General features: G+C 41.3%; 1 protein-coding gene across 1 annotated transcript; it reads right to left on the minus strand.

The window, feature by feature from the left end:
* Nucleotides 1-4,649: 4,649 nt before the first annotated feature.
* On the minus strand, nucleotides 4,650-8,371 carry LOC146457794 (uncharacterized). Its single transcript, XM_085091522.1, has 2 exons — nucleotides 7,898-8,371; nucleotides 4,650-4,886 (listed from the first exon to the last, which is right to left on the minus strand). Exons 1-2 carry the CDS (start codon nucleotides 8,117-8,119, stop codon nucleotides 4,665-4,667), a joined length of 444 nt encoding a protein of 147 aa, XP_084947648.1. The 5' UTR covers nucleotides 8,120-8,371; the 3' UTR covers nucleotides 4,650-4,664.
* Between the last annotated feature and the right edge of the window lie 5,955 nt (nucleotides 8,372-14,326).

Here is a 14,326-nt window from a genome sequence, read left to right on the forward strand (position 1 = left end):
ATCAATGAACACAAGGAGTCCTGGAATTTCAATAATGCACATGATAATTTGACACCTTATTATGCAACCAATATTTGACAAAAGGGGTTACATAACCCACGCATTGTGGAATTTCGCGGCAAGACATGAATGAAAATATCATACCATTTTCATTCATTAATTATGCCGCTCATTGTTCAGCGTGGTTAAGTTATGGGGAAAAGATTGTGGCCTTTGGCCGCACACGCAACTTGTTACTTAAGCTAGAAAACCCAAACAGTTCCCGCGGCTAAAGGCAACGAGGGACCCAAAAAACAAATTTCTCCCCCAAAACTCAGAACTCCCCCCTTTATGATAACAAAAAACACCTGGCTGAAGATTGAATGCAATAATAAGTTCTAAGGAAAGGCTAGAGAAAGGTTCCTCATATCATTTTTCTCAGAGAAAACCTGAGTAACCACAGAAGCAAGCGGTCCTCCCTCTACTGGACTTAGGGCGGTGCTCATGGCCAAAGAAGTTGCTACAGAATCGGAATTCATCACTTTGCCAGTTTGCGAATAGTAATCAGCCGTTACGGTAGAAGACCACCCAACATGCCTGGCTACATCCTCTGCGGTTACGCCCGGCAAGGATAGAGTGATTGAACAACTACTTCTAAAACTATGCATTGTCTCCCCATCATAGATCCCAGCTGAACGAAGGTGCAAAGCAAGCCTGTTGGCTATGGAAGAACCAACAAAAGGCTCTTCAGAAATTTCATTTCTGCTGTTGAGGACCCTAAATAAAAAAACCTTCTCTCAAATTTACAGACATTAGGTCGCATAATTTAACATACAATTTCAAATTAGCTACTGGACAGGTCTTGGGGTCCGGGCATTCCTTTACCGTGAAAGTATTGGTTTTTCCACCACCCCTTAAGGTCTTGCCAAAAGTGTGACGGAACAAAAACCCACTCCCATCCGGGAGAGAAACAATTCCTTTTGTAAAAATCTTGCCAAGATCTGAGGCACGATCCCCTGAATAGAAATCAAGACAAAAAAAGGCTAGATCCCTTGCATAGAGGTAGCGTTGGACAGCGGTTGCGCCCTTCAAAAAAACTAAACCCTTGAGATATAAACAAAGTTTAGTTAACTTCTCAAAGAAGATAGGAGTAGCTTGTTTTTAAAAACACGCGCCTTTGCTTGTTCTTCACGCACTGAAGAGAGGTACTGTTTCACCGAGCGATGGGCTGCCGGGTTTCCAACACCAAGAACATCATTCCAAACATCACCCCTTCCTGCTTCTATAAAAATGGAGCGCAACTTTCCAATCAAGTTATCAACAGTTCCAGCTGCGAGTCTTGTTGGACAGTGGCAACGAGCTTTACCGGAAACTCCAAAATGCTTACACTGAGGAAGATGAATTTTAGTTTTCCCACCTTTATCCTTCCAAATAAGAAATCTCGTTAGATCCTGAGGGGTGGCTGACAGAAGAGACTTGAGGGAGGATAAGGAGTGAAGGAAATGCTCAAGATCACGCTGAAGGCTAGATTTCTGTTTCTGATACGGTTTATCACTCTTAACCTTCTGAAGAGCTTCGAGACGGTCGTCAATGGCTGCAAGGTCTAAACTAACTTTTTCTGAATCCGGAACGTTGGCCACCTTCCTTCGTGTGTAACCGCATTGTTGGCAAAAAGCAAAGAGGCATCGTTTGGATAGGAACAGTTTGGGCAACTGACTGTAGGAAACCAGATTCTTGCCACCAGGGGGAGGTCCTAAATCAGCAAAAAGACTCTTTAATGAGGGGGCTAAAACAATAAAACGCAAAGCATACCTTATAAAAGAAAATATTTATTAAGACAAGAAAGTTCCAAGTCTAGAACGAGCAGGCCATCGCAAAAAAGGAGTAAGTACAAACTTAACATTACAAACAAATATCTTGAGCGTCTTAAACGGTTCAGAAAATTCTCTTGAGCTGATATTTGACATAAGTACGTAATCATACTTAATATAAACTAAGATGCAGCAAAGCGGAAAACCCAGGGATCCCATTGAAGAGGTCTGCTTTCCCAAGTAGAACGACCTGTTTTAACGGGGAATAGAAGAACCGAATTCTCTCCCCTTTGGCCTAACTTGAATGCAGCGATAGACTGATGCTGGAGGAGGGGCCACCAGTATTTCCTGGGCGAGACGTCTGGAGCAATCAGAGTATAAGGGCATGGTTGCGAAGCCAGGTACTTAATGAGCGGGCCAATAAGCGTAAAAGGTGGAAACACGTAGGCGTTCTCGCTGGAAGCTAACTCTTGAGAAAAGACATTGGTTCCTTGGGCCTGAACACAAGGAAACGGGGAGAAAAACTTTAAAGGACGTCCTGAGCGATCCAACTTAACATTAGAAGGGAGGGCCATTAAATTGATGGTACGAGGCCCAAAGGTTAACTCCACCAAATTCCACGGCCTAACATCAAGCGAAGCATCTAGGTCTGAGAGTGTGCGCGAAGGAGCATCCACTGGATTACTTCTGGAGGTAACATATTGCAAAGAAATAGAAAGATTTCTACAAAGTGAAAACTGGAAAATTGATTTCATAATGTTAGAAACCTCCGGGGACTTTGAGACTTGATTCTCCCAACTAGACACTAGGGGTTTATTGTCTACAAAGACATCCACTCTGGTATTCTCTGAACGATGAAAAAGATTCTCCAATGTGAGACGCAGGCCCTGAACTTCTTTGACAATAATGGGACGTCCTCGATCAGTTTCATCCCAATAACCACGAATCACGACTTCGGGACGACCAGGACTAAAAAGGCAACCGCCCCATCCAAAAATAGAAGCGTCAGAAAACAGTTGAACTTGTAAGTGAGATTCGTTCCGCCAAGGCAAGAAACCCTGCCAGTTATCAAGAAAACGCCAGTGGGCAATTTCAGTTCGAAGACAAGGTGACAGTTCAACTTGACAGGTAGAAGTCTTAATAGCTCGAGAAATGGCATGATACACACAATTGGTGTATAACTTAGCTGCAGGGACAAGGAGGGCAAAAGATGTAGTCTTCCCGGCAAACTTCTGCAGCGTCTTGAGAGAAACGAATTTCTTGCTAAGAATGGCTTCCCTTAATTCCGTGAACTTTTCTTTTTTATCTTGAGGGAGGAGGAAAGCTTGCTTTCTGAATCGCAAATATAACCTAGGAAGCGCCGTGCCGTTGAGGGGATCAAGAAGCTCTTCTTGAGGCCATTGAAGTATCCAAGTGATATAGCAACGAAGCAGGCGATGAAAGCCGCCATCTGAGCCAATTGATAGTTTGATAAAACACACAGACTGCTAGCCGATGGTCGTAAACGCAGCTGACCGACATGCCGGTCATCAATATACTGAGAACAAGGAACTCCAAGCGATCTAATGAAATGGGTGGCAGCCAGGCCAACTGTATTGTACACAAAAGTGCTAGCTTTCTATCCAAACGGGAGAGAGGCGTACGTAAAAAACCAACCTTGCCACTCAAAACCAAAGAAGGTATAACTTCGAGGATTGAGGCGGATATGATCATAACCGCTTTTGTCGTCAAACGTTGTCTGATAGTGGCCAGGGTAGACATAGCGGCAGAGGTCCGTGAGATAATCAAGCTGAAAAGGACAATCTTTGATCCAACAATTAATAAAGCGCTCATCGTGGCACATGCGAGGTTTACTTGGCTCAACAGTTATTGGCATAACCAAATGAGGTGGTTCAACTTCACCGACACAGCCAACGACATTGATTGAACCATTACAGATCCTTTCCTTAATGGTTGCAGAAATAAACTCTTTCAATGGATGGCAGGACACCGAATTTGGGAAATACATGCGAGGAGGCAAATCGCTGCGATAAGTTTTTCCTTGAAAACTACCGTTGAAAGGGGGAAAGAAATCGAAGACATCCACACCGTCCCTAATAATAGCCAGTACAAAGTCTCTTTGCTTGTAACCCACAGAGGTTTGGTCCCATTGTTCCAAACATGAGGAAAGGTTTCCCGCCACAAACGAATTTGGATCACGAAAACGAAGCATCTCCGGAGAAGCGAAAACTCGGCCCTCAGGAACCATCTCTAATGACGGGAGTGTCCCAGCCCAGCTAGTGGGGTTATTTTCCCTGTCGCACCATAACACAGGATTAGAACGTTGTTGAAGGTGAAACTGGCAGAAACTGGAAAACTCCTATAAAACGAAGGGAAAACGAAAAACCAGACTTACAGAGGAATAAATAAAACTGATAAAACGAAAGAGGAAATACCCCACTAACCGAGCCGGACCAGGAACCCGTCGTAAACGGATTATAGGGCGTAATTGAGATTACCCTTCTGGACACAGCTAGGAAAGTGGAGAGGAAAAAAGAGAAGAGGGAGAAAACAAACACGCCAAAAGTAACACAAAGGAAATAAATTTATTAAGCCAGAAAACAAAACCAAAAGATTACATCTTTTTTCCTCCACGAAATTTGCGGCTATTCTGAGGCCTCCAACATGACCTAGCAATATGGCCCCGGCGGCCACAATTAAAGCACACTACCAGGCTTGGCTGACGAGTGGCACTGGAACCTGGGGGAGCTGAGGGGACTCTAAGCCTTGTAACTGGAGACTGCTTAACAGCCTTGTGGATCTCTTTCGCGATCGCAACCTCTTCTTCAGAGCCAACCATTTTAAGCAGAACAGGCTGAAAAGTTGGAGAACCCATCAATGGTCTTGTCTGGCGCAGGATAATGGAGAAACGATTTGCCCGATCATGACCCTTTCTCTAGCAGTGTCGCATAGCTCTTCCGAAGCTGCCCATGTGGCGAATGCATCAAAGATGGAAGGAGGACGAGAGAGAAGCTGACGCACATGTTTGAGGGTTGTTTCGACAGACTTCTCATTACTTAATTCTTTTAAATTCACCTCAGATTTTAAGTTCTCCAACTAAAAATAGGAACGTAAAAAGAGAAAATAAACAACCCATGCACTAACTTGGCAAGGTGAACTATAAAAGAAAAAGCATGCGAAAAACCAAAAACAACGAACCATCATGCACACCCAACATTAAACAAAAGGCCGACACACGGCAACACCAGAAGTGTTTGACACGCGAGCGAACGTTTAACACACGCCCAAACCAAAACTATGCCTGATACACGAAGAAAGGATAACTAAAACACGAAGCAAGACGACGAATTTTACATGAGACCCAAATGAACAATAAACAAAACTTGACACACCGCACAATAAGCGAACGTATAGCCAGAATACGGAAACGATATACAATAAGAGCCAGACGCACCAAAGGACATAAAGCCATTTACCAACACACAGCATAACATTAAGGCTAGATAATGAGACGTGTTAAAGTGGACACAGAAAACATAATATGAGATAAGCCCATGAGCTGACATTTTGATAAAACCAAACACACGGGAAAACGCTAAGCTGAAAAGCGTACCAAAAACGTAAAAGGCGTACCAAAACAAACAGCAAACAAATCGTGATAAACAGAAAAGCGAAAGTCCGGTGCTTAAGCAGCCGACAAACTAAGGTTAACACACCGTACATAAATTGAGCTTGACATACCGGCGATTGACTCATCTAAAGTCGATTAACGGCTTACGATAAGAGCTAGACACGAGCGTTTAGTTCGAAAAGACACACAGCACACGCTAACTGTGATTGACACACAAAAATAGAAATGACACATGGTACACTCAAACTTACTCGACACACGAGCAGACATAAAAAACTAAAACCGACACACGGTGCACCAAAACGTTGTAAACACACGAGCAAACGAGCCAGCACCCCCATAGGCACACTTAACAAAGCCCGACACACGAGTGAACATGAAACTAGAACCGACCCACGGCACACCTAAATAGCGCCCGACACGCGAGCAAATGAAAGGCTTGAACCGACCCACCGGAACATCTTGTACTCGACACACGAGCAAACGTAAAACTAAAACCTACGCACGGCACACCAAAAATGTTCTAGACACACGAACAAATGATAAATTAAACTAGAAAGCGACACACAGCACATCCAAATTGCACTCGACATACGAAACAATAGCTTGAAATTAATTGACACACGGTACATCCAAATTGCACTCGACACACGAGCAAACTACAAACTTGAAACCGACACACGGCACATCCAAACTGAACTCGACACACAAACAAACGATAAACTTGAAACCAACACACGGCACACCCAAACTGAACTCGACACACGAGCAAACTACAAACTTGAAACCGACACACGGCACATCCAAACTTAACTCGACACACGAGCAAACGATAAACTTAGAACCGACACACGACACATCCAAACTGAACTCGACACACGACCAAACTACAAACTTGAAACCGGCATACGGCACATCCAAACTGAACTCCACACACGAGGAAAAAACGATTAGCTTGAAACCGACACACAACACATCCAAACTTAACTTGACACACGAGCAAACGATAAACTTGAAACCGACACACGGCACACCCAAGTTGTACTCGACACACGAGCAAACGTTTAGCTTGAAAGCGACACACGGCACATCCAAATTGTACACGACACACAAGCAAACATTTAGCTTGAAACCGACACATGGCACGCACATCCAAATTGTACTCGACACACGAGCAAACGATAAACTTGAAACCGACACACAGCAGATCCAAATTGTACTCGACACACGAGCAAACGAAAAACTTAAAACCGACACACGGCACGCCCAAATTGTACTCGACACACGAGCAAACGAAAAACTTAAAACCGACACACGGCACGTCCAAATTGTACACGACACACAAGCAAACGTTAAGCTTGCAACCGACACACGGCGCGCATGTTCAAATTGTACTCGACACACGAGCAAACGATAAACTTGAAACCGACACACGGCAGATCCAAATTGTACTCAACACACGAGCAAACGAAAAACTTAAAACCGACACACGGCACGTCCAAATTGTACACGACACACAAGCAAACATTTAGCTTGAAACCGACACATGGCGCGCACGTCCAAATTGTACTCGACACACGAGCAAACGAAAAACTTAAAACCGACACACGGCACGTCCAAATTGTACACGACACACAAGCAAACGTTTAGCTTGCAACCGACACACGGCGTGCAGGTCCAAATTGTACTCGACACAAGAGCAAACGATAAACTTGAAACCGACACACGGCAGATCCAAATTGTACTCGACACACGAACAAATGTTTAGCTTGAAACCGACACACGGCACATCCAAATTGTACTCGACACACGAGTAAACGAAAAACTTGAAACCGACACACTGCACGTCCAAATTGTACACGACACACAAGCAAACGTTTAGCTTGCAACCGACACACGGCGCACACGTCCAAATTGTACTCGACACAAGAGCAAACGATAAACTTGAAACCGACACACGGCAGATCCAAATTGTACTTGAGACACGAACAAATGTTTAGCTTGAAACCGACACACGGCACATCCAAATTGTACTCGACACACGAGCAAACGAAAAACTTGAGACCGACACATGGCACATCCAAATTGCACTCGACACACAAGCAAACTTTTAGCTTGAAACCAACACACGGCACAACCAAATTGTACTCGACACACAAGGAAACGTTTAGCTTGAAACCGACACACGGCACACCCAAATAGCGCTCGACACACAAGCAAACGTATAGCTTGAAACTGACACACGGCACACCCAAATAGCGCTAGACACACCTATGTACAATGGCTCACACACAAAAAAGCAAAAAAAAAAAAAAAAGAGGTGCTAACGAGAAGGCAATTATAACCAAAATAGCGCAACACTTGAAGGAACACAAAGAAAACCCTGGGGGATAAAAGAGAAAAAACGAAGCGACGACAAAACCATGCAAAAATAAAACTAGGGCGAAAAGCAAATACACTGAAAACTAAAAAATACCTCGTTCAACTGATCTGGTTGTCCAGCCACCGCTCCCGCTGGATGCGCATTAGGAGCCGGTGGAGCAGGTAAAGCTTGGTCCGCGACAGCAGGAACTGGAGAAGCCGGTGGAACCGGAGTGGCTAGTGGGGCCGGAGCGACCGGTGGAATCGGGGCGGGCGGCGGAACGATATTTGCCAAAGCCTGCAAATCAGCGCCCGCCGGATCTAAAGGCACAGCCATACTGGAGTAGTAGACAAGACAAAGTGAAACGGACGAAGAACCAACTGAACTATAAACACGAGGTTTAAAGCTTTGGCGACGTGAAGTGGACGGACTAAGAAAATTCCCACCAACTAACCGGCTTGCGTAGATCTTTTGTAATGCCCCAAATCCAGGGATTCAGATCTTTAAATAAGGAGACATTGCACATGATAATTTGACACCTTATTATGCAACCAATATTTGACAAAAGGGGTTACATAACCCACGCATTGTGGAATTTTGCGGCAAAACATGAATGAAAATAGCTCCTCTACCTTTTTGCTCATATAATTCACGTAACACTTTCTTTAGACTTTCATACTCAGCTAATATATGCTGATTCAAGTTGACATCTTTACAAATCTTCGCATCTAGTTCTTCTAATTTACTCTGAGTAGCGCTTTCACGTGTTTTTGAAAGCGTATTCTTTCTTTTAGAATAGCGAATCGTTTCTGACCTTATTTCCATTTTGATTAATTCCCAGAGCAGTTGTTAATTATCAACCTCAGCATATTTCTGCAGAATACATAGTCTTTAATTATTTTTAAATATAACTTGTCTTGGAGAAGCATATTATTAAATTTCGAAGTACCCGGGCCGCGTTTAAATTCGTCATTGAGATTCATGCTTAAAAATATTGTCCTATGGCCAGGTGCGATCGAAGCCCATACTTCTACTTTTATGATATCAGGTTGAAATTTACCACTTTCTAGGAAAAAATCTAATCAAGATTTAAGCTTTAGGGTTTTTGACTCATATGCGTAAGATCTATTTTTTGGATGTAATATGTGATAGATATCTATAAGATTGGCTACTTTCATAAACTACACCAGAGAATTCCTATACCTTAATTCTTTCCAAAGCAAGCCGCCCTGTTTGTCCACAGCGTTTAACGTCATATTCCAATCGCCAGCGATGATCAGATTAGATGTTTCAATTAAAGATATAACGTTCTTACTAAGAAGATCGAGAAAGTCAATTTGCTCACGTTTATCTGTGGGGGCATAAACATTTATGACATATAAAGTGTTCTCGCCTGTTTTTAAGTGTAATACTATGAATCTTCCATTTGAGTCAAGTTCCACTGCCTCTCCAGACAATAGGCAATTTGGCTTAATTAGAACACACCCCCTTTGGAATGTTCAGAACCATGGGAAAAAAAGATCTGACCACCCCATTCCGCCAACCAGATCTTCTCGTCTTTGTGATTTGAAAAAGTTTCTTGCAAGAGATACACACTAGCCTTTTTGTTCTTTAGATGTGAATATTGATCGCCTTTTCTCCCTATTTCTTAGACCTCTGACATTGAGCGACAAAAACTTCAAAACAGCCATTTATACAAATCATATAATCACTGACAACTTGAGACAAAAGCTCAACAAAACAAAACAGAATGTTTTCCTATTAAAACAAAAGTACAATAGCCCACAGTTACTTACCTCTTCTGGAAAAATGAAACAATGAACCGTAACAACCCAAGCGCAAATAAGCGAGGTTAGCTTTTTTGAAATATTTCATTACATCGTATGCAAATTTAAAATTGTTGACCTTTTTATCAATAATCTGGAATTAGAGTTCGTTTAAATCTTCAAAACAGTTGATTCTTCATACTTTGGCGTTGATATCCGTCTTTAAGGAGATTTTTCCGTGGATAGTCCATGCTCTGCCATTCAGATACTTTTTCTTTACTTTCCTTGATTCTCTGAAAAGGTGTGCTCTCCAGGATGTTAAATTTTCGTTAATAGAGATCCTCTCCACATTTAGTTCTCTTAAGTTGAGCTTCTTTAGATTTAGCCTTGCGTTAAATAGTTCACTTTTAAACCTGTAGCTGCTGAAACATACTATAATTGGTTGAGGTGCACCATTGGTTTTCCTCCTTAATCTGTGTACGATATCGACAGCATTGCACGAAATGTTAACACCCGATAGGTGTCCTAGTCTTACGATATTTTCGATATTATCTTCCTCTTCTCGTTCAGGGATTCCATGAATCTCGAGATTAAATTTACGAGTGTATTGTTCAAGATCATCATGTTTAACCTCTAGTTTACCATACGGAATGTTTGCATGGATAGGTCATTAGCCGTGTATTTTTGTTCACGACAATGACAATTTGCAGCTAAAATGCTAAAAGAAAACCTGAAAATACTTTCATTCTTTGCAAAGAAACTACCCAAAGGACTGATTCCAACATGGACGAAGAAGACTATCATTTCCAAAGCAAATTTTACTATCTTGAAGATCTAGAAACCTCTGAAGCAGGCATCAGCAAAAGCCAGGAAGTCATTGACGATTTCATAAACAACATTACAACTTCACGCCAATTTAAGTGTGTCATTCAGAAATGGGAAAAAACGCTGGATTTTGTAGCTTGAAGGCTCGTTTTTAGTCCTTTAGGTATTCACTTTGAGAGCCACCGAAAACGTGTTGAATAAATTCGGTTTCATTCGTTTGGAAAAAAGTGAGATCTTTTGGATAAGGACCTAAAGCGACTTCAAAGGAATGGAACAATAGCGCAATTATGCGACCACGAGCGGCAGAGTTTATTATTGTATCCTTTTGTTCTTGATGTGTGAATAAACTGCATAGAATGACTTCGGACTTTACATGCATTTAGTTTTTTTTGCAAAACATTTCCAAGTTCGATATGTATTTATGAAAATAGAGCATTTTGAGAGCTTCAAAAAGAGAGCTTGCATGAGGCTTTTTGGTCAATGTAGGCCGAAGTTCGATGTTTGTTTGTTCATCGGCCGTTCGAACTGGAAAGTTAACTTATGCAAAGCCGTCTTCTTCCGACGCATGTGTGAATTCCCGAAGGTATTATTGCAGAGAGTCCTGAATAAAATTTAAGTTCATCCCGAAAAGTTGCTTTTTTATTTGTATTTTTTTAACGAAAAGGTCGATTTGACGGCTGTAAAATGTGGTCTGAATGAGTTTCTGTGGTCGAGATTTCTCAAGATTTCTGACAGTTCCGCAGCGGACTCCTCCTTCTCGGTTAGATTTTGAATTATTGAAGTTATTCCCTACAGAGTAAAAAAGTTGTTTGATGAATTTCACTTTCTTCTTTAAATAAATCAAATAAGGCCTAGATTTTTTATATTACTGCAAACGCTGAGCATTTCTGAGTTCTTGATATTAACAGCCGTGTTTACGTTTGATATTCGAGATCGTTCCGATAAGTGCGTGCTTGATCATAAGCATAAAATAAACTTTAAAAGTTTAGAGATTATCAAAGAAAAGTTGCAGTCCGACAGCTTTAAAGAGTTTTTTTGTGAATCGAACTGAGCTATTGTTCGTTCTCAGATGATAAACAAAAGGAAATTGTCACACATTTCCTCAAAGGGCCTTCCGATTTCTATAGTTGTCTTACATTCCCGAGTGACATCCGACATGAACACCGATGAATCGGCAATGAGTCTAAACAATAGCATGAATATATGAATACTAAACGACCCACAAAACGTGGGTACACACTTAAATCGACGTGAAGTTGTCATGAACAGAAAAGTGGAAACACAAAAGGAAGACGTCTACTGATATGAACACTTTACTCCGTTTTATTGAAGCTAATGACTTGATTAGTCAAACAATTGAAAGCCTACCTGCGTCCGAGCTTGATCACCTTTTTGTATGAACGTACGCAGGAAAAATGGTCAATACGAGCCAGCAACATTTTTCAGTTTTCAGCGCAATATATAGCGATGCGTATCTGAGAAGAAATATCCATTCAACATACTCAAGGATAATGAGTTTGAAAAATCGAGAAGAGTTCTAGCTGTCAAGCACAAGTCACAAGTTCACAAGCACAACAGAAGAAACAAGCTGCAAGCCGCTCAGGCGATTGACGAAAACAAAGAAGATGCTCTTTTTGCGACTCCAATCCAGTTTCAATTTAAAGAACTGTGTGGCGGTGACTGTGGCGTTTTTTATCCCTACACTTGGGTTTCTGAGCCAGAGATAAGAGCGATAAGGACGATTGACTTAATACTGCTTCTTTTAAAGTTGAATATGATTTTCACAGAAACCTTTTCTTGATCTGTACTTTGTGATGTGCTAGTAAATTTTCTGTGATCAACGAAACCCTTTTGTGTTTCAAGAACAAACCGCAGCCGTAAGATTTTCGTCAAATTCTGCTACAAATCGTTCTTGAATTTTTTTCTATAATCAACATAATTACATGTAAACGTTCAGTAAATTTGTTTTCAAACTCGTGGTACCATAGCTTGTTCTTTCTGGGTTGCTCGCTTCATCAAACAACCCCTTACAACGGAAACCTTTTGAATTCAAGTGACCGAAAGTGTATCTTTATAAATAAACAAGTTTGCTCTGAGTGGCATATAATAAACTACTAACTAACCTAGCTTGCTCGAGCCGTACTCGGGAATATTGGCCCTCAGCCGTTATTGTACGGATGTCGCTGTGCTCGGTCCGTAATGCCACGACCTCTGGCCAATATTCCCTAGTACAGCCCTCGCGCTCAGTTAGTAAGAGGTTAATAATGTTTCTGGTCAGCCAGTGAATACCTACTTTTAACAGTTCTTAAAGGACTTCTGAAGGAGTACAGCAGCATCATACAAGGTTTTCTACTCCTTGTACAATCTTCATTAACAGTTTCAGATAACTGAATCGCAACATTCTTTGATGCTTACACGCTCTGTTTAAGCTTATGGTACTCAACACCTTCTACCTTGGCCTGGACCTTGGACTGCATGTCTTCCCTTTCACGTTGTTTTCCTGCAAGATAGTGTCAAATGCAGCCTGTAGTTGCGACATATTCATTACCTTGCCACTCTTCAGTGCCATCTCCGTCATGGTTACAAACTCTATCTTAGCTGCTACATCACTTGCTTGCTGGATGTTTGATGTAGCACAAGGTTTATGAAGCACATTTGTGACATGTTTTGTCCAGGAGCTTTTATGATATTTGATGTCAATTGCATGAGCATCCAACTACAGTCACGGCAGCATCCAGAGAACTTCCTTCAGACAATGTACTGACAGTGTGTAGTGGTTGGCGATATCCTCCCTCACCATCAGAGAAAAAACACACACCTCGATTGTATGGCGATGTCTTTGAACATGTTAGTGGCTGTTTAGCTTCCAGTGACAGATCACAAGATTTCTGTCTTGCCTCGTCTGGATCAGACAGTTTTTCTTTCATACCTTTCTTTAGCTCTTTTTATTATGCCTGAATGTGCTGTTTCTTGCTAAGACTTCCTGTGCCATGATACTCGTTCTTCTAGTTCTTCAAATGAAAAGCCTTTGAAAAAGGACCACAACTTCATGTCTCCATGATGAGATTTTTCCTGAATTGCATCGAATAGTTTCTGGTCTGAAACAGGTTTTTCCAGAAGTTCCTCATCTGTTTGTATCTGGCATATGATGTACAATTTAAAGTAATGCTTGTATTGCGAGGAAACTTCATAGCCACCCTCGCTACATTCTTTGTAAGTCTAGATGGCAGACCTCTATTCTTATAACTACTGCTGACCGCAAAAAACGAAGGCACAGCCCAGGCCCTCCCTAAAATGTGCACCACAGGAAATCCAAAATTCTGTTTTCTCTTAATGTTCAAAATATGGTCAGCCACATTTTGTGGTTATAGCATGTTATTTAGTGTATCACTCTGCAAACTTTTTTCCTAGTTTTCGTGTTTGTGTGATTTTGAGAGCATCAAGGGTATTTTATATTTTTTGGGAGGGGTGGCAATTTCTAAAGTAAGCCCTTTTCAAATATTCCAATTAATTTTAAATTTGTGACTTTTGGATTAATTAAATTAATAAAGACATTATTATTATTATTATTGTTATTATTATTATTATTATTAATCTTCTTCTTCTTCTTCTTCTCCTTATTATTATTATTATTATTATTATTATTATTATTATTATTATTATTATAATTATTATTATATGACCTTTGCTTCATTTTCATGATAGGCTATTCATCTTTAGGCCCTACCCTTATAAACACTTTTGAATGCATGGCTGTCATCAGGCAACAATACTTCATACCTTATCCTTTTGCAATGTTCCATGCTCTCCACTGCAGCTTTTATGCCAGCCTCGTTTTTTTGCAAGCATGGTCACGTCATAACCCTTACCATATAAACATGTTTGGTTACACGGATGAAATCCACCTGCAATACTTTCATCAATCTCTGTCTTTGGCAGGAGACGTTAAAGG

The sequence above is a fragment of the Pavona decussata genome, unplaced genomic scaffold, assembly GCF_977016875.1.
Source record: "Pavona decussata unplaced genomic scaffold, jaPavDecu1.1 SCAFFOLD_237, whole genome shotgun sequence".
In the NCBI taxonomy this organism is placed as follows: domain Eukaryota; kingdom Metazoa; phylum Cnidaria; class Anthozoa; order Scleractinia; family Agariciidae; genus Pavona; species Pavona decussata.

What these genes read in the sequence shown, in the direction of transcription:
- LOC146457794 (XM_085091522.1), bottom strand. Translation starts at nt 8,119, where the DNA reads ATGGCTGTGCCTTTAGATCCGGCGGGCGCTGATTTGCAGGCTTTGGCA. An exon ending in AACCAGATCAGTTGAACGAG is followed by an intron (nt 4,887 to 7,897) that starts GTATTTTTTAGT and finishes TCCTATTTTTAG; the next exon opens with TTGGAGAACTTAAAATCTGA.